Source organism: Callorhinchus milii, unplaced genomic scaffold, assembly GCF_018977255.1.
Source record: "Callorhinchus milii isolate IMCB2004 unplaced genomic scaffold, IMCB_Cmil_1.0 Scaffold10, whole genome shotgun sequence".
In the NCBI taxonomy this organism is placed as follows: domain Eukaryota; kingdom Metazoa; phylum Chordata; class Chondrichthyes; order Chimaeriformes; family Callorhinchidae; genus Callorhinchus; species Callorhinchus milii.
Genome location: NW_024704751.1, coordinates 2,386,736 through 2,407,679, shown reverse-complemented (window position 1 = coordinate 2,407,679; position 20,944 = coordinate 2,386,736). Strand labels below are relative to the sequence as shown.

General features: G+C 45.9%; 2 protein-coding genes across 4 annotated transcripts in view; both read right to left on the bottom strand.

The window, feature by feature from the left end:
- ulk2 (unc-51 like autophagy activating kinase 2) overlaps positions 1–1,706 on the bottom strand; it is a 55,751-nt gene extending 54,045 nt beyond the window's left edge. Inside the window, exon 1 of one of the 2 annotated variants that reach the window (XM_007906200.2) lies at positions 1,046–1,706. In XM_007906200.2, coding sequence (XP_007904391.1) covers positions 1,046–1,135 — 90 coding nt within the window. In that variant the 5' untranslated portion in view covers positions 1,136–1,706. The remainder of the gene's footprint in view (positions 1–1,045) is intronic. The other variant, XM_007906201.2, reaches the window with a different exon arrangement.
- Positions 1,707–6,238: 4,532 nt separating this feature from the next.
- nle1 (notchless homolog 1 (Drosophila)) lies at positions 6,239–20,684 on the bottom strand. 2 transcript variants are annotated; one of them, XM_007906197.2, is made up of 13 exons: positions 20,604–20,684; positions 18,908–19,051; positions 18,257–18,474; positions 17,762–17,841; positions 17,287–17,363; positions 16,545–16,642; positions 14,781–14,973; positions 13,591–13,726; positions 12,102–12,148; positions 10,262–10,464; positions 8,479–8,638; positions 7,462–7,532; positions 6,239–6,484 (listed from the first exon to the last, which is right to left on the bottom strand). In XM_007906197.2, the coding sequence occupies exons 2-13, from the start codon at positions 19,040–19,042 to the stop codon at positions 6,472–6,474; spliced, it is 1,431 nt and encodes a 476-aa protein (XP_007904388.1). In that variant the 5' UTR covers positions 19,043–19,051; positions 20,604–20,684; the 3' UTR covers positions 6,239–6,471. The 2 variants fall into 2 exon arrangements, with proteins under 2 accessions (XP_007904388.1, XP_007904389.1); XM_007906198.2 differs by having other exon boundaries at positions 20,593–20,679.
- Between the last annotated feature and the right edge of the window lie 260 nt (positions 20,685–20,944).

Genomic DNA, 20,944 nt, shown 5'->3' with positions numbered 1-20,944 from the left:
TCCCAGCATTCAAACCTGCTCCCATGCTTATTTCCATAAAGGGGGGGGGGTGAGCAGGAAATATGGAACAAGTGAAATAAGCTGCCACAAATTTTTCGTTAAGATTTTCATAATCTCAAACGCACCGCGTCAAACTATAAACTAGGTCAGGCAACTTATAGATGACCCGGAGACCGTCGATTAATTCCGAGGTGCCTCCATCCCTTCATAAAGAGTAATTTGAGAAATCCAAAATAAATCTGGATCCTCCACGATACTGTCACGGAAATCTACAGGAAACAGTGTACAGTACATACATATATATATAAATCATTTGGACAGAGTGGAGAAGGAAGGGAAGGGGTACGGGTTAAGAGGAGGAAGTTTTGATGCTTCAACTCTTGTGTAGAAATTGGACGTCGATTACACACACACACAAGACAGACAGATTGCACCACTCACAGCGACAGATAACCGCAGCGAGAAGGCGAATTGCACAACCAACACGTTACCAAAATAATCAAAATAACCGCGGATGATAAGCAAAAGCAAACATCGACAAAGACAAGACATCAGACACACACACACACACACACACTCGCGCACATACTCTCCCACAGTTATCCCCTTCGAGCAAGTAAAACCACATTGACGACACTTTGTTTTGAGGGGGGGGGGGGGGGGGAGGAGGGGGGGGTTGGCCAGGTGGCGTTTATGTAAGATTTTATTTATTTTTTAATTTTAAAAGAAAACCCAACTTCATAACCACATTTGTTTTGTTTTTTTTTCGATTTAAAAAAAATAGACGACTGTAACTAAGGTGGGTGGGTGGGGGGGGGGTGGGTGTGGGGGGAGGAGTAAGAATCGTAAGAATAATTTGCAGAGTTCGGTCTCGTTGTGGACCTGTGGTATTTTTTTCCTGTACAGACAAACACAAACAAACACACACACACACACAACACACCAGAAAACCGAGACCTTTACAAAAGGGCTTTTTTTTTGGGGGGGGGGAAAGAGAAAAAAAAACACCGCAGCGCCTCCCACCCTCCCCCTCCTTCAAAATTACCTTCCTGTGACGGCCTTTAAAGACCACAGCAAACGCCCCGTGCCCGATCAGATCCTTCCTGTTGTACTCGAAGTCGCCCACTACCTCCATAACAGGCGGCGGCGGCGGCGCGGAGAGGGGCTAAGAGGAGAGAAACGGCGAAACTAAAGTAACGGCTGGAGAAGCGGAGGTCGACGCTGCCCGGGTGGCTCCTTCCTCGTCGCTCGTCAGCGCGTTCACGTAGCAAACCCCGACTTTCCCGATGATTAGCACCAGTTCTGAAGATGATGAAGATGATGATGATGGTGAAGAAGAACAAGGAACAGAAGATGATGAAGAAGCAGCAGCAGCAGTGGCGGTGGTGGTGGTGGTGGCGGCGGCACCAGCAGCGCTCCCACCATAATCCCATTCCACGGACGCTTTATCCTTGTTCATGCTTTTCGGGGATAAACTTTTTTTTGAAAAAAACAAACAAACACACAAGCATAGTGGTGATAATAATTGGTAAATGATATCGACGACGACGACGAGGAGGCGTTTCGGGCACAGGGTGGTTGTTCACTTATGGGACATGATGCGGCAGTTTATTATGGTTTCTTTTGTCATGATGACAGCAGCTGATGGCCTTTCACGCGCGCGGCGCCCCGACCCGAACCGTTGACAAACCGATGACAACAAGCGAGCGGACGCGTCGCTCTTTTTATAGCGCCGCAGCGCACCCGCCCTCTCTCTCCGCTTCTTCTTCGCCGTCTCCATCCGCTTTCCCCCCCGCCCCCCACCGCCCGGCCAAAGAGTGCGCTCCTTTCGCCCTCCCCCTAACCGGCTCTGGGATGAGTTTCGGTCGCCCTTTCTGTCACCGTTCGGGCTAATGTACCGGCGGGCAGTCGATTGGCAGCGACGCTGTCGCTTGACACGTTAACTGTTAAACGTTTTTTTTTAAAATCCACCCCCCCTTACCATCTTCACTTGTAAATTCAAAATATTGTATCACTCCGCCCGCCTGGTTTGTTTATGTGGAGCTCGAGACGCCGCACTCACCGCCACCGTCCGTCCGTCCTCCTCCGCCGCCGCTCAAAGGAGACCCTCGTCCGCCAAACGGCGGCTGATCCTCCTCCTCCTCCTCATCATCATCATCGGCGAGCGGGCGACATCGGGGCGTTTTGAGCCGGTGAGTGAGGTGAAAGGGGGCGAAAGAGGGGCCACGGCAGCTGCTCCCTTCTCGCAGACCGTTTATAATGATTAGAGAAGGTGTACAGTTGACTCGCCCTCCGCCGTCAGCCCGGAGCGGGAGTTGTTATTTTTAAAAAAAAAGAGACAGACGGACGGTCGGTGGGTGTGTGTGTGTGTGTGTGTGACGTTCCCCACCTGGTGCATCATTTCCGTCCCTTATATAAGTTTTTTTAAAAATATATATTATTTATAGATATAAATAAAAAAAAACCCCAGGGCTTTGGGGAGGTTGGGGACAGCTTCGAACCCGCACACCTGCTTCCTCCATGGGGTGTGTGTGTGTGTGTGTGTGTGATGGGGGAGGTAAGGATGGCTCTCCCGAATGATGCAACAACAACCACGCATTACATACACGGACAGGGTGACCGAAAAGTCGTGATGGTGATGGTGATGATAACGATCCTTGCTTGCGTTCATCACGTCTTCGAGACGTCTCTCTCAAAGCGCTTCACAGAATATACTGTAAAGTGTAGTGACTGTGTGCAGTGACTGCCTGTCCCGGACATCGAGTCCCGGATGAGGGCAAATTGCCTACAGCTCCTGATGGGCTCGCGCCAACGCCTCAGCACCTCAGGCTCTGGCAGCATCAACCTCCATGGTTGCACACTACAACTCACCAGCCAGTCAGGAACCCGGGTGTCTTGTTCGACCCTCCACTGTCTTTTCTCCCCCACATCCAAGCCATGACCCGCTCTGCCTTCCCTCACCTCCATAACTCCGACTCCGCCACTACCTCATCCCTCAGGCCACTGAAACTCTTGCCTTCATCACCTCCAGGCTCGACTATGCAAACTCCCTGCTTGTCGGCCTTCCCAACTCCTCCCTCCACAGCTGCAGATAAGCCAGAACCCTGGAGCCCATGTCCTCTCCCGCACCAAACTCCGTGACCTCATCTCCCCCACTCTCGCCCGACTCCATCGGCTCTCTGTCCTTCAGAGGATCCAGTTCAAGATCCTGGTCCTCACATACAAAGCCCTCCATGGCCTCGCCCCACCCTACCTCTGTGACCTCCTAACCCCCTACCAACCGGCCCGTTTCCTCCGCTCAGCCGGCTCTGGCTGCTCCACATCCCCCGACCCACCCACCCCACCATTGGCCTTCAGCCACTCTGCCCCCAACCTCTGGAATTCCATCTCCCAATCACTCTGCCTCACCCCCTCCTCAGCCTCCTTCAGGTCCAGCCTCAAGACCCTCCTCTTCAACCATGCCATCGGCCACCTCCCTTCCCCTCCCTTCTCCCAACTGTGACCCCAGCTCAGGTCTGAAATGATGTACACTGTCCAGCGCCTTGGGACGTCCTCCCAACGTGAAAGGCGCTATACAAATGTAATCTTATTGTTTTGTGGACAAAACGCGACAGCCAATTGCGCGCAGCAGTGTCCCCACAAACAGCCGTGGAGTGAAGTGACCATTTTTTTTTTGAATTATTACCTGCGGAAAAGCGATCTGCTAGTTCACTACCAACCGGGTTCCTACTTACTGCTAGGTAAACTAAGGCGTGTGGAGTAAGGAAATTTGGTTAATGTTTCGCCCTGCCGGGAATTGAACCCAGGTGTTCTCGCTTGCGAGGCGAATACAGAATATACTGTAAGGTGGAGTGACTGTTTTGTGGGTGAAATGAGGCAGCCAGTTGCTCACAGCAGTGTCCGACAAACTGTCATGGATTGAAGTGTCCAAATTATTATTATAATTTTTTTAAGCAATTATTAACCCCGGAAAAGCGAGCCAGCAATCAGCTAACAACCATATGAAACCATATCACAATCAATTTACCTCAGACTAGGAAAATCTGAAATCCTTATCACTATATCGGGGCCCCTGCCTTATTTGGGAACCATGTACAATTGCACCGCCCTAAATTACCCCCCTGTGCAACTCACAGCTTATGTTTGAACCTCCAGCACCTTTCAAGACGAGAGGACATCCAAAGATGCTAGACAGTGGAGGGTTTTGCATCCAAGCTGGAAGTTGTGATTCGAGCGTTGTGGGAAGGTGACTGAAGGTACAGTCATACAATAACAAGATTGCATTTATAGAGCGCCTTTCATGTCGGGAGGACATCCCAAGGCGCTGTACAGTTGGGTCAGGACCCGAGCATGGGGGAAATGGTCAGGGGGAGGGAGGGAGCAAGGAGGGGGTAGAGAGTCGAGAGGGGAGGTGAAGGCACGGTTGAAGAGAAAGGTCTTGAAGGAGGAAAGGGAGGAAGGAAGGCGAAGGCACTGGGGGATAGAGTTTCAGAGCCTCAGGGCTGAGAGGCTGAAAGCCCGTCCACCGATGGTAGAGAGGTTGGGGCGGGGGATGTGGAGCAGACCGGAGCCAGAGGAACGGAGGGTACGGGCAGGTAAGTAGGGGGATAGTAGGTCGGAGAAGTAGGAGGGAGCGAGGCCGTGAACGAGTTCTGAATGACCTGCAGCTTGTGGAGGGAGGTGCTGGGAAGGCCGACGAGGAGAGAGTTCCCGTAGTCCAGCCTTGAGGTGATAAATAGTTGCATTCAAAGAAGGTTGACCTGATAAGGGGTCTTTATAAAATGAGGAGGGGTTTGGTTAAGTCAATGGGGAGAAATGATTTCCTCTGGTCTGTGGGTCAGTGACCAGAGGGCATCAATTTAAGATAATTAGCAAATGGAGAGGTGAGAATTTTTTTTCACACAGAATGGTTAGGATATGGACTGCCATGCCAGGAGCGGTAGTTGAGGCAGAATCCACATTGGCCTTGAAGAGGGAATTAAACATACTTAAAAGAATGAATTACATGGATAAAATAACAATTTGCTCAGAGTGCTTAAATGGGGAAAAGGCAGTTTAAATGGGACTGAAAGGATTGCTCTTAAGGGCCAGACACGATCGGTCGAATGGCCTTTTTCCGTGCTGTAAATGTCTATGGTTCTATGGGTGCACCTCTAAGCAGAATTAAAGCATTTCTACGCCCACCACCCACCTTGAATGTTTGTAAATTTTAAAGGATTCTTTGACAGAATTTTTATTTTTAAAATCTATATTTTAAAAATAACCATGATCCTACCAAAATAAGTCACTACACTTTACTGTAATATTTCCACTTGTAGGGTATCGTCCTGACATGAAAGGATGCTATATCAAATGCAAGGATGACATCTTAACAAAGCGTTGAGTCAAAGGAAAATTGTCTCATTTACACTTCTTCAATCTGTGATTGTTTTTAGACATTAACAATATCCTGCTTGGATGGCATTTTGAAATTCATCACTGTGTAAATCTGTTTTATTTTTAATGTTCAAATAAACCTACTTTTAAAAACGAGTTCAAATGTTGTGGAGAATTGCATCGCAAGTGAAGAGTTGGATCATCTTGCAAACTCTTAAGTAGAAAGGTCAACTACTTTGCCAATAGTGAATGAATGTCTCCTAGATGCATTTACACATTCTACATATCAGCTACATTGAGGAGGCAATGAGCATTCCACGTAATTAATCCATAAAAGGTGTGATTGATCCTGTAGCACTCTTGCCTGAGTCAGAAGGTTGTGGGTTCAAATCCTACATCAGAACAATGACCACTCAACAGTCCAATAGGAAGCTTTACTGTCTCAAATTCATCCCAGACCTGGAAGTGATGGGGCTTGATTACAGATTATGTTATTTAGGCAGACACATCAGCAAATTTGCGCACAGCATTGTCCACAAACAGACATTAAGTGAATGATCAATGTACACCTGGAGGATTTTTGTGGTCGAGACATTGTGAGATACTCCCTCCTCTTCAAATGGTACCACAGGACCTTTAGCAACTACCTCAACAGACTGACAAGGCCTTAGTTTAATGCTTCGTGCAAAAGACGGCTGACAATGCAGTGTTCCTCCAGCACTGCCAGCAGTAAGGATAACACAGACACAAAGAGAGAAAAGGGAAATTTCATTTTTCAAAATAAAATTGCGTCCTTACTATAGACACGTGAATCTGGAAGGTTGCTCACACTTTTGTAAAGTGACCTCTTTGTATTTTTTTAAAAAAAAGAACATAAATTGCATCATTCAATAATCTAATCCATCTGTCCTGCAATTTACAATATTTTTACACACAATACATTTTACAATGAGGAAGTTATCCTGCTCTGGACTCATCACTGCTGTACATTATTGTGGGTTTTCTTTTACTGAAGGGAACTCATTTTGCAGTGTGTGGATGGTGATTTTCCAAGTAAAAATAAGCTTTCTTCCAAATGGAGGATTTACTGTGCTATTATCGTCTCCATCTGTAAAATACAAGGAAAAGGTGCTGCTCAGCAAATGCTCAAACTGAAAGTCCATTCCAATCATACACATTTACAAACCTTTGGATTTCCTGACATTGCTGGAAGTCACTATGACAGAATGTGACCGAGATAAGTCACCTACTCCAATCATTCACTTAGTAAAGCAGTAGAATAATTTTTAACATTATGCCTAAATATACTGCTGCCAGATTATGCTATTATTGATATTTTGTCGGTGATTCCTTCAGTTAAAACAATCTTATCTATTTGTTTTAAGTGAATGTTGTGTTTGCCACGTGAGGGTGGATTCACAAGCCGCATGAGACCAGGAGACAGACCTTTTTAAAAAAAATTAATTGATTGATGGATTAAAAGGTATTTCTCGTCACCAAAGATGGTACGAAAAGTAAATTGTTGCTAATTTTCTGCCCCTGCTACCATCCTGAAGGCACTGACACTTTCAGGGGGGGAAACACACCCACAAAGCCACCAGATCTTGCTCATGTGGTTAATCTTCATGTGCAAGCTAGATGAGAGCTGGCAAATCACAGTTTTTAACATCTTTACCTGCACACATTATTTACGAGAAATGACTGGATAGTAATCTGGAGAAGGAACTAATGGATTCCTCATCCACCATCCACACACACACACACACCCCTCCTGCTCCCAGCTCAGAGGCTGTAAGTCTTTGTAATCCATCAACACACAACAGGAAATAAACCTGTTAGTTTCTGGTATATACAACATGGTACTAAACCAAATGGTGCTCAGCAGAGTAAATAATTGATTAATTTTCAGATTAAATGTTAATATACTGCTTTCGCATATCCATAGTAAATAGATAACTGGTAGACCTTAATGCTTATTAGAGATGTAAGATACAGTGAGGTTCAAAGCAAATTATCACTGCAGGCACATTACTTGCCTGTTCCTGGAAATTTTCCAATATATGGATTGCTTATCTCCATACTTACATTCTCAACACTTTGTCTTTTCCTCCACTCGCTACTCTCTGCCCATCAGGACTCCAATCCACTGCGTATACCTGAAGGTGCAAACCAGGAAGATGTCAGCTTGTGAAACATCCAGTTGGACCTACAGTCATGAGCTGCAGTTCTGAGCTATGAACAGGTGAATGTGTCAGTGAAATGTAAGTGTTTCAATTGTCCTTAGGACAAGTGCAGTGCATTCTGGAATGTAATCAGACCCTATTATAATGCAGTGGTTTGCATCCATAAAGCCAGACACCACTGCACTGTTACAATGAAGGGTGCTAAAAAAAATGATAGCCAATCAACGCTTCCAGATTTATCAGGTTGCCACTGATGTCATTTCCTACATGCACACTATGCAGGAAACCAGCCAGTGCTGCAAGCCAGAAGGTTATTGCAGGTGGTACTGCAAGTGTACCACGAGTAGTCGACAGAGCAAACATGCTCTTGGCGTTCCCATGGTATACTGGGGTGCATTCTAATGCTGTCTCACTGCAGCTACGTATAAATTGTACCCGATATTTAAGTGCTGTGCTTTTGGATAAATAAGTGCTATATGGGTTGATTAAAATTTCCTGATATGTAATATTCCCAAGAATTTTTATTGCGTATTGCACATCAAGTCTATAATGGTGAGGTTCAAATGACAAACTGACAAAGCAGCAATGACAACAATTTTTAAAGTTCATGCAAGATCAGTCGTGGACCATCCTACAAACATATAGTACTATATCACATCATGAAGACGTCTCAAAGCAAGTCACGGAATATACTGTAAAGTATGTACTTTATGGGTGAACATGCAGTCAATTTGCGCAAACCAGTGTCCCACAAACAGCCATGGAGTGAGTGATCAGTATTATTCAGGGATTGTTGGCCAAGTCCAAGGATGAACCTTGTCTTTTCAAGAGGTTTTAAGTCTATTTAATATTTTTGTTTAATGAGAAGTCTCATCCCTTGCTCACAGCAAAAACGCTTAATAAATCAAGGGCCATTTACCTCATCTGCGTGACCCGGAAGATCGAAGAACAGTTTCTGCATCTTCACATCCCAGACCTTCAGGGTGCTATCACTGCTCCCGCTCACCAGAAGCCGACTATCGGCTGACCACGCAATCTGGTACACAGCCGACACGTGGCCTCTCAGAGAAGCCAGGAATCTAGAAATTAGAAGGTGAGAGATGAACATTTTGTGCTCAATAATAATAATTCCTTGCATTTTGATATAGCGCCATATCATGTCTTCGAGGCATCTCAAAGCACTTCACAGAATTTACTGTAAAGTGTATGTTTTGTGGGCCAAACGTGGCAGTCAATTGCACACAGCAGGGTCCTACAAACAGTCATGGATTGAGAGACTTCATTACTGGGAAACTGGGAACATTTCACACTTCGAGCACCCCACATGGGCCAGTTATATTGATTTCAGACAACTGCAAAATCTCTTCTTTACCAACATTGTGTCTTAACCTAATCACTTTGCACAGGATTCATGTTCACTTTTCTTCACTAGTCATCCTAAAAGCCTCTCTGAGCAAGATAGCCAATTTTATGTTGAATTTACAGGAGTTTTTGTGCAAAGGGGCCTGTGCCAACCAGAAAGCCCTGCAGGCAGCAGAGTAGAGACTCTCATCCAATGGAAAAGGGTTGAATTCAGACCAAAGCAAAATACAAACACAAACAAAATTACATTTGTAAAGCGCCTTTCACGTCGGGAGGCTGTCCCAAGGCGCTGGACAGCCAGAGTTTCAGACCCGAGCTGGGGATTGGGGAGGGTAGAGGGCAGGGGGAGGGAAGCCGGGAGATCGAAAGCATCGTTGAAGAAGAGGATCTTGAGATGAGTCTTGAAGGTGGCACGGGAGAGGGCGAGGTGGAGTTCCAGAGCGGGGGAAGAGTGGCGAAAGGCCTGCCTGCCAATAGTGGGGCAAGTGAGGCGGGGGATGTAAAGCAGGCCAGAGCTGGGTGAGCGGAAGGAACAAGCAGGATGGTAGGGGGTTAGGAGGTCGCAGAGGTAGGGGGGAGCAAGACCATGGAGGGCTTTGAAGGTGAGGACCAGGATCTCTGTGTGATGGGAAGCCAGTGGAGTTGGGCAAGGATGGGGGTGATAGGGTCACGGAGCCGAGTGCGGGAGAGGACATGGGCTGCAGAGTTCTGGATGATCAGCAGCCTGTGGAGGGAGGAGTTGGGGAGGCCGACAAGCAGGGAGTTTGCATAGTCGAGCCTGGATGTAATGAAAGCAGAGCGAACTGTAAAACATGACCAAACAACTTCACAACTCACAGCTTCTCTCGACAGCGCCACTGATCTCTTTGGGACCACAGTAAAAATAGATGGATATCTGTCTGGAATTAAAATTTCTGCTGATAGGTCCAGATAAGTGGTGGCCAACCCATGGTCCACGGACCAAAAGTGCCCTACATTGGCGTCAAGAAGTGGCCCGCCGAACATTGGCACTAATCTAGGTAAATGTACGTTAACTCAATATCGTTTTCAGTTGGATACTGAGTAGTGATATTTATGGTGTGGCCATAAATCAAGAATTATTCAATCAAGAAAGAATGATTTTGTCGGCAGTTCTAGATTTAATCAGATGTTAAGCAGTTGCAGCTTTCAAAAAGTTTTTTTTTTAAAAATACAGCCGAGTTGCATTTGATTTGCTGTATTCCTGCTGCAGCCAACCCAGGCGGGCGGACTTGCTCCCATTCTCACTACAAGCCTTTGGTAACGTTGCTATCCAGCCAACGTCTAGCCAGACACATTTGGAAGGTCATTGGCATCCTTACTTTCCAGATCTGCCATCCCAGAGTTTCACCGATTTGTCGAACGATGCACTGGCGATGAGCCTGGTGTCAGGGGAGAAGCAGACTTCGTTTATCAGAGCTTGATGACCTGTCATACGTGCGAGAGGTTTCTTATTCTCTGCAGGTGTCCAGAGAAAAAGGGTGAAGTCATCTGACCCTGACACTAGTCTCTCTGCTCCCTCACCCTGAAAAAAAAAGGCATAAAAAGTCAATAGGATGCATGTACAAATGCAGATATCCATAGCAAATGGTTAGATCGAATATGGAATTTAACATTCCTTCTATGGTTAGCTTTATTTCCTCATTCTTAAAATCATAGAATTTTGCAGCACAGAAGGAGGCCATTCAGCCCGCTCTTTGAAAGGTACCAACTAGTCCCACTCCCCCGCTCTTACCCCATAGCCCTGCAAATTCGTCCTTTTTAAGTATCTATCCAATTCCCTTTTGAAAGCTATTTTCGAATCTGCTTCCACCACCCTTTCAGGCAGTGCATTCCAGACCGTAATAACTCTGGGTTAAAAATATTTATCCTCATCTCCCCTCTGGTTCTTTTGCCAATTATTTTAAATCTGTGTCCTCTGGTTACCGACCCACCTACAAAAGGAAACAGTTTCTCCCTATCTACTCTTATCAAACCCTCATAATTTTGAACACATCTATTAAATATCCCCATAACCTTCTCTGCTCTAAGGAGAATAATCCCAGCCTCTCTGGTCTCTCCACATAATTATAATAATAATCCTTGCATTTGATATAGCGCTTTCCATCAATCAATTAATCCCAGCCTCTCTGGTCTCCACATAATTATAATAATAATAATCCTTGCATTTGATATAGCGCTTTTCACGTCTTCTAGACGTGAAAAGCGCTTCCAAAGCGTTTCACAGAATATACTGTAAAGTCAATTGACTGTATATTTGTGGGCAAACGCGGCAGCCAATTGCGCACAGCAGTGTCCCACAAACAGTCATGCATTGAAAATGACCAATTTATTATTGTTTTTTGTTTTTTTTGAGGGATTATTATTAAGCTCTGTGTGGAGTAAGGAAACTTGCCCAAGGTTTCGCCCTCTGCCTGGAATTGAACTCAGGTCTCTCACTTGCAAGGCGAGTGCTCTAACCACTGAGCTACAGGACTCCACCGCTATAGTCCTTCATCGTTGGTATCATTCTTATAAATCTTCTCTGCACCCTCTCCAAGGCCCTGACATCCTTCCAAAAGTGTGGTGCCCAGAATTCGACACAATACTCCAGCTAAGGCTTAGCCAGCAATTTGTAAAGGTTCAACATAACTCAATGCCTCTATTTACAAAGCGAACAAGGATCCCATATGTATTTTTAACAGCTTTGTCAACTTGTCCTGCCACCTTCAAATATTTTGTTTATGGGAACAGAGCCAGAGGAGAGGGACAGGTTAATGGTGTCTGTGAGAAGTGGGGCAAGGAGGTGGAGGGAGATAAGGAGTGGAGTGGGGATGGGTTCCACGGAGCAGGACTCTTTGCACTCCCCGCACCCTTTAAAGGGGACAAGTAGAAGCAGCCCCCAAGCCCCTGCTACTTAGTGTGCAAAAGTGTTCAGTGTTGACCCATTCCTTTGTCTCTCCTTCATTGTGACATTTAATCACTCCCCCTCCCAAAGCAAAGTTGATAACGACCTAACGTCGTGTGTGGAATAACTAATCAAGACCACGCTCCAGGCTGGATGTCTTCATTTCACAGCTATTCGCTGCGAGTGTATTTCAACGTCACCCTACAATCACCAAGGTTAATAAATGAATATAAATGCCTCTGCTCACGATGACTTTTATCATGTGGTAACCTTACCCGTACTTGGTCATATCTCTGCAAAGCTTTCTTCTTTAATTCTTCCACTAAAAAAGAGAAAAAAAAATTTAAACAATGAAGAAGGACATTGGTAGCTTCATCAATGCATCTGATCTGGTACTCCCTGCCCAAAATGACACCTCCGAATCCAGTGCTCCTAAAGTGAGAAACAAGTTCAAAAGAACGATGGGGGAGATGCTTTGTGCACATTGTTGATTTTCCAGTTTTCTTAATCATAATCTCTGCATCTTGTATGTTTTATGGGGTAATACTTTTACTCCTAAAAGAGATTACAAAACACACAGTCACTACACTTTACAGTAAATCCCGTGAAGCGCTTTGAGACAGCCTCCCGATATGAAAGCTGCTGTATCAAATGTAAGCATTATCATTATAATTAATGAAAATCACATGTGAGTCACTCACAAAATAGGCCATTCCAGGTCTGAGCAGGAGATTATTGTGTATGTGGGGGGTGGGGGGGGAAGAGATTTCATATTGTTTTACATTTGTGAGGATCCATGTCACTGCCTAACATCTTGTCAGAATCTATGCCCCGCACAGAGCAATAATATGACTATTTTCCATTGGAAGTATTTTTAGTAATACTACGTAAAAATAAGTGTATCAGAACTACATAGAATACATTCTTGGGGTTCAGTGAATGCAAACTTGCTGTTTACTGTATCTGAACTTCTCAATTGAATTACAGCCTCATAATCCACTGCTACCTATCAATGTGTTTGAAATATTCCTTCCTTCCTGAAGGGTATGAATATACTCTATCTTCCCTTTGTATAGCTCTTATTAAGTTAAACATATCTAGCAACCAGGACAGTCAAACAATCTTCTTCCCCTGTTACTGTATCTCTTCCCCCACTTTTACCCTGTGAACAGATGCGTGACTTTCACAAGGGTTTCCCTGTGGCAGTAAGTCTGAGATTGCGAATTCAGCAGAATGAGATGAAAATCAAACCTTCTCCCACTGCCCCCATGAGTACTAACTAAGTGCTCAAAACTCCACGGTAACAATCCTAACTTCTAAGTACTTACTCAGACAGTTACTTCCCGGATCTTGAATTATTTTTAAATTGCCGTCACTTACTCAGCTCCTTTGTGGAGCCAAGTGAACATCCACTTAGTGAAGTACGATGAAAAGCTAAGGCAGTAGAGCTACTACTCTATAACGCAATTGTGGCTCCTGCTTTGAGATGTCTCGAAGATGTGATAATTATTATTACTACTCTGAGCTGATTTCTCTTGTGTACTGTGGTCAGATATTGTATTTTTGTCCTTTCTTATTTCCTCTCCCTCAAGTCTTCATGGAATACTAAACCAGGTCTCAACCATCACATTCGCGGTTTTAAAACATATTGTGTTCCCACTGTAGCTGAATTTCACCAGCATAGAATGTCACCAGCTTCCAACTGGAAACGACATGTCGACAGATCAGAATTAGCCACATCCGAACGAGGCTGAGGTTACCTACATGGGTCATTGTTGTCCTTGGGAACAATCGTAGCTTCAGCTGGTTCAAAAGCTGCAGTTCGCAATACGTAATCAGTGCTGAGTGCCATTGTGTTAACCCAGTGAGCATGGCCTTGCAGCGTTCGACACAAAATTCCCTGGAACGAATGCAGAATTAGAATTTTTTTTTAAAAAAGGGGTTAATAAATACTAAATTACAAATTCAGAGGCTATGCATGAAATCTACAGCACATGTGTAGAAAAGCACCTTGTGTATGGCTCTTTATTCCTTCTCTTCCCTCAAAGCCTGCACAAAGCCACCCTGAAGCTAGCTAAGGAACTTTCCCACTCTTTGGAATACCCTGAATATCCAAATTGTTCTCCCATGGCACCATATCTCCACATTTGAGCGGTTCCTTTTCTTTTTCTAGCCTGTGCTTGTCTGAACTGCCAGCAATACAATTGATTAGCCATTGTAAAACATTGTCCGACACCCATCTCAAATTTACCTCGAACACCATTTTTTAATCTACAATTGAACAAGTGCTTGGCTTGTTCAAGCTCCACTGGCTCCCCATCACCGAATGGGTCGATTTCAAGATCCTCACACTCGTTTTCAAATACCTTCATGCCCTGGCACCTCCCTACCTCTCCAACCCGCTTACCCCCCAACCCATAACCCACTGCCTTCGCCCTTCTGCATGTCCCCCATGCTCTCCATTCCACCATTGGTGGCCGCGCTTTCAGCCACTACGCCCTGAATCTCTGGAATACTCCTCCTTTATCCCTTGCCTTGTCCCTACTTTCCCCTTCAGGTTGCGCCTGAAGACCTTCCTGTTCACACCCTCCTCCCCCTGGCTTGACATCATGCTCCGCCACTGTCAAGTGCTCTGGGACACTACCCTGCATGAGAGGCGCTGTGTAAATGCAAGTTGTTGCTTATTCCAGATTGTTTGTGAAGTTTAATCCATAAAGTCTTATGCGGGGGCAAGACTCCTGCATTTCCAGTTTGCTTCAAACTCTCCTACCTAAGTTTTATAATCTTACAGTATCAGTCGATTGTTCGAAAGCATTCAACAGAGCAGGAGGTTGCAATAAAAAAAATGTCACCATTAACAGGAGCGTGGCGAGTCCAGCCAACACAATCACCAATCACTATCCATGGCATCAGGCACTCCAGGAACCTGCCTTTAGAAATGAACTGATACTCACATCTTCAGCCTTCCATACTTTTATGGTCCTGTCTTGTGACGAGGAATAGATGAGACCATCACCCCCCCACTTCACACAAGTTACAGACTGTGTGTGCCCAGTGAGGATTTTTTCAATTCGTCCCAGCACGGTATCCCAGATCCGGATACTGCAGTCCTTGGACGCACTGACTAGGTACCGACACTGTGGATTTCTGGTAATACAAAATACAAATACAGAATTACATTTGTATAGAGCCTTTCACGTCGGGAGGTCGTCCCAAGGCGCTAAACTTCTTAATAACCTCCTGCCATCATTCACAGCATCTCAAGCAATCCAAATTTTGAACAGTTCGTCAACGCAATGTAGTTTTCTTTGCATTTCGTGGAGTTGAAAACATTTAGAACAGCTGGCAGCTATTGAGAGAAATAAAGATGTGGCTCACAGCAACACCACCCCGGAATTGCATCAGCAGAGGTACAAGAACAACCCCAATTTCTTCCCTTCTCTTCTAGCCCAAAAAGATCAATTATTCCCCGAAAAATAGAGTTTGACATACAATAACGTTGGAATAAATTTCAACGGTCATGTTGCCTGATTATTTATCAGGTTATCACTTATGAGTTGACATCATCCGCAGACATGGGGTTAACTTCCACATGTATGCGGATGACACCCAGCTCTACCTTTCCTCCTCTATCCTCAACTCCACGACCACCGATGTCCTGACAGCTGCCTGTCCGACATCGAATCCTGGACGAGAGACCAACTTTCTTCAGCTCAACGTGCGGAAAACTGAGGCCCTCCTGATTGGCTCACGTCAGCGCCTCCGCACCTCAGGCGCTGACAGCATCAGCATCCAAGGCTGCACTCTCCACCTCTCAAAGCCATCAGGAACCTCGGGGTTCTGTTCGACCCTGAGCTGTCCTTTCTCCCTCATATCCGCGCCACAACTGGCACCGCCTTCCATCACCTCCGGAACATCGCCAGACTACGGCACTACCTCACCCCTCACGCGGCTGAAACTCTTTCCACGCCTTTATCACCTCAAGGCTGGACTATGGGAACTCTCTCCTCGTCGGCCTTCCCGGCCCTCCCTCCACACTGCAGGTCATTCAGAACTCTGCAGCTCGTGTACTGTCCCGCACCAGGCTTCGCGACCACATCACTCCCACCCTCGCTCGCCTCCACTGGCTCCCCATCCCCCAGAGGATCGATTTCAAGATCCTCATCCTCACCTACAAGGCCATTCACGGCCTTGCTCCCTCCTACCTCTCCGACCTACTATCCCCCTACCTACCTGCCCGTACCCCCCGTTCCTCTGGCTCCGGTCTGCTCCACATCCCCCGCCCCAACCGCCCTACCATCGGTGGTCGGGCCTTCAGCCTCTCAGCCCCGAGGCTCTGGAACTCCATCCCCCAGTGCCTTCGCCGCTTCCTCCCCTTCCTCCTTCAAGGCCGGTCTCAAGACCTTTCTCTTTGACCGAGCCTTCAGCTCCCCTCTCGACTCTCTATCCCCTCCTCGCTCCTTCCCTCCCCTCACCCTGACCATTTCCCCCCCTGCTCGGGTCCTGACCCAACTGTACAGCGCCTTGGGACGTCCTCCCGACGTGAAAGGCGCTCTATAAATGGAATCTTGTTGTTGTTGTTGTATAAACTAGCATCAAAGTTTAGCCGTTAACAACAGAGTAATCTGTACTTGTACTGTTTTGTTTCTAAAATGAACTACAATGCGACTGGACAATTATATTTTGACACCAATCTCTGGCTTGTATGAATTACTCACATGTGTAGAGGTTCCCAACAGAGATACGTGATCCACTTGGTGTGTCCTGTTAGAGCTTTCCCGATCTGGGTGCCTGTGCTGGGGTCCCACAAGAATATCTGAAATCACATGTACAACCGCACAGGATTACCCTGAGATGGATTGATTTTTATAACCAAAAAAAGGAATGCGTAATCATACATAGTAAATAGTAACCAGAATAATAAAACCAGAGGACAGAGGGGGAATAAATTCAGAACAAATCTATGGACACACTATTTCAGTGAGCGAACAGTGAACCTTCGGAACAGGCTCCCTCGGAAGACGGTTGAAGCAAGAAGTGTTGATTCTTTCGAACACAGATTAGATCATTTCCTTTTAGGAAAATAACATTATGAGATATAGTACATAGGGAGTTTGGGACATATGTGCATGTGACCTCCAGGAAGATGGAAGGCAAACTAGATGGACCTTGGTCTTTTTTCTGAATAGCAGGCTTGTATTTGTGCATCTGCAAAAAGTTTTAAATATAGCAGCCAGATTCAGAAAATCTCTTAGCCTGGTAATATACCAGAGAAATATAGCATGCAAGGCGCTATACAAATGTAATTTGTTGTTTACATTAGCGCTTCCCCATTTGGCGAGTTCCCGACCGACCGACCAGTGAGAAGCTAATACGCATATCGCAACATCAACATACATACTGACAACCCGCGATAAAATTAAATGTAGTTAAGACTTTCAAGAATATTTAACTTAATACCTGACTATTTTTGCAACCGGACGCCAGCTTTTTCCCATCTGGAGACCAGGCTATGCTTAGTACCCAATGCGTATGCCCTAAAGGGAAGAAATTAAACTGGTTTCAGAAACATTTCATCAACTGCACTTGCCTTTGTTTAGCTGTGTCTGTAAAACCAACATTCTTCACTGGAAACTTTCTTCTAAATTAAAGCCAAACAGAAGAGGAGCACAGTGAGCTCCATCAAGTTTAATTGAACCCAGTTGCTCAGAGTGAGAATACATCTTTTCCAGTTATTAGCTGATCCATGTACACTCTACAACTTAATATCAGCAGTGCTGCTCTCAACTATCTGAAAGAGTAAGTAATCTTCTGCAATAAATAAATCAAAATAAAGAATCCAGGTAGCACACCAGTTGCTTACTCACTCAATTAGTAAATACCGTGTAGAGATGGGGTCGAAATCTAAAATGAACCGTGTTTCAATAAAACTTGCCTTTGGCTGTGAATAGTGGAGTTTCTGTTGACAGATCCCAGAATCGCACGGTTGTGTCCCCTGATCCACTCGCAAGATACCTTCAACGTCAGAGACATGTCAGTAATGAGCAAAGAACTTAATGTTCACGAGTGAGCGTTGGGCACAGATAACCCACCATGAGCATTCATTGGCAGTAGCTTTACCAACCAGAGGAATTTCACCCCAAGTTTTTTTTTCTTAAAATTATTAATAATTTAATAAGTTAATAATTATTAATATTAAGGACACCACCAAGCTGAGATGAGTAGGGCAGAAGGCAAGATAAAATCAAGTAATAATAGTTAGGCGATAGCAAGCCATGTGAATGCAAACCTCGAGTGGTTGAGAAAGGGAAGCTTATAAACAGCTTAATTGAAGTCAAGATGAATAAATCCAACAGACAGTTAGCAAGTGGGTTAAGACCATTTAAAGTGGAAGTAAATCAGTGTAGGAACCAACTAAAAAATGGCTTACTTTCCCGTGGGGCTGAAAGCCACAGAAATAACGGCCTCTGAGTGTCCCTCCAATGAACTAGTGCAGCGTGTCACAGCTCGGACACGAAACACTGCCTGTGGCTGATAAATGATGTCCAAAACCTTCTCAGTTTCCACTGGCTGCGTTTCCAGGGTCTTCTCCAGTGAGGTTAGTATTTCTGTTTCGTTCACATAGAAAGACAAAGGCACTGGGTCCTCCTGGAAAAACACATTACAGGAGGAGGAAAACATTACAATTCTATAGTTTTTTCATCTCCCATCTCAAGGGCAGGATCCAGGCCCACTCCCAGGTCCTGCAGAACACCATAAGGATGTGGGCAAGTGCAGGTAGGCATGAATCCAAGACACAACTGACCTCTGCTCTGCATCGCTCTGACAGAGCAACCAAGGTCAGGAATTCAATGAGACTCAGGGATGAATCACACAATGCCACTGAAAGATACCAGTAGTCTAAACCGACATTTCCAAATGACAGCATCACATCACTTTCTGAGCTTCACTCAAAACCAGCTCCCAGAAGGAAAAGAATTAAGTAAAATTCATCGTGTCACCTCAAATGAACTGGTCTATTGAGTGTCACGGTCCTAAAATTCAACAGTATACAACTACAGCACTTGTAATTTATTTTTACCTTTGGCAAGAGAGCATTACAAACAAGCTGTAGTTTATCGGTGGTAATGTCAACCGGAACATCAAAAGGTGTCCCAAGAATTTCTCCAGCCTCATCCTTGAATTGAACAAGCAGCCGCTGAACGTCTTCTTTCATTGTGGAGCCCTGTAGAGTGCAATGAAAGAGAATAAGTTCTGTTCACAGCACATGATGTATATGGGTGTTATTAACATTCAACACGACTACTCCACGAGAATCAGTGATGACCAGACGGGGAGGATTTCCAAGGTCAGTAATACCCACTAGCTTTACCTACTATCTGTCTCGGTGCCAGAAATAATAACCACAAGTTCTAATATTAATGTGTATTGCTCCACCTTAGTCACTTATTCTGTGTTATGGTGTTTTTAATGGGGTCTGACATCAGCATATCTTCAATGATGAACAAATGCATCATTAGAAACATTCCCATTGGGTTAGTTATGGGAAGAATAAATAAGCCGAAGCCCTGGACTCCAAACCTAATGTAAATATATAATTAACACGCGTGGGCAATATCATAGGCATATTGGAAACCAATCACATTAAGTTACCAGTTACACTAAACAAATCATTAATAGTTACCAGTTACCAGTCACATTGGGGGGGGGGGGGGGGGAGATGTAGAAGAATCAGAACTGCACTGTATGAACATGTAGGCACCAGATTCACATGGTTACAACCAGCTACACATTTATTCAAAGAGATTCTCTCAGTCACAGACACGCAGAGACACAGACAGACACACACAAGACACAGAGACAGACACGCACAGACACACCACCCCCCCCGCGCCTCTTTATTAGGAAAAAAGTAGTTTTATTTTGCTTGGAAAAAAAATGAACAGGACAGACACCGTGAGATGTGATTCTATCAGCTACAGGGCCACAGAGCCTCGGTGCTACATTTAATTTCAATTTCAATTTAATAAGTGAAAAGAAATGGCCAGGAAATGCACACCGTGATCTTTGCCAGTAGGTGTCATTTAAATTAAATATAAATTAAGTTCACCCCAATTGGGAGGGGGGAGGAATGCAATGATTGGAATTTAGCTGAAACAGTGATGGTTGAATACATGATGTTTCCAATATCCTGACAGTCAAGTCACCCTGTAACACACACACACAACTCCCCCCCCCCCCACACACACACACAACCCCCCCCCACACACACACAACCCCCCCCACACACACACACACACAAAGCCCCCCCCCCACACACAGCCCCCCACCCCCCCCCCCCCCACACACACACACACAGCCCCCCCCCCCCACACCACACACAGCCCCCCCCCCCCCCCACACACACACACACAAGCCCCCCCCCCCACACACAGCCCCCCCCCCCCCCCCACACACACACAGCCCCCCCCCCACACAACCCCCCCCACCCCACACAACCCCCCCCCCACCCACAGCCCCCCCCCCCACCCACAGCCCCCCCCCCACCCACAGCCCCCCCCCCCCACCCACACAGCCCCCCCCCACCGCCCCCCCCCCCCCCACCGCCCCCCCCCCCCCAACCGCCCCCCCCCACACCGCCCCCCCCCACCCACACCGCCCCCCCCACACACACACCGCCCCCCCCACACACACACAGACACACACACAGTGGGGGGCAGATGCTCTCCACAACCCCCAGGGAAGCCGCCCCTCTGGACCACTCACTGGCAACTCACCGTCACCCACGTGGCACAGAGACCAGACTCAGCCGCTCCTCTTCGCTTCGCTCCTGATCAGGACTGTGACCAGCGACAAGGGCAGCAGTTGGCCAAGAGTCTCCACATCCCCCACTGGCCGAGCACAGAACCAGAGAGCGCCCTCTCCTGTCCCTGCACCAGAATGGCAATCCACAGTGAGCAACAGCAATAATAATAATAATAATAATAATCCTTGCATTTGATGCAATAATAATTCTTGCATTTGATATGATAATAATCCTTGCATTTGATATAGCGCCTTATCATGTCTTCGAACCGTCTCAAAGGGCTCCACAGAATATACCGCGTACAATTATACT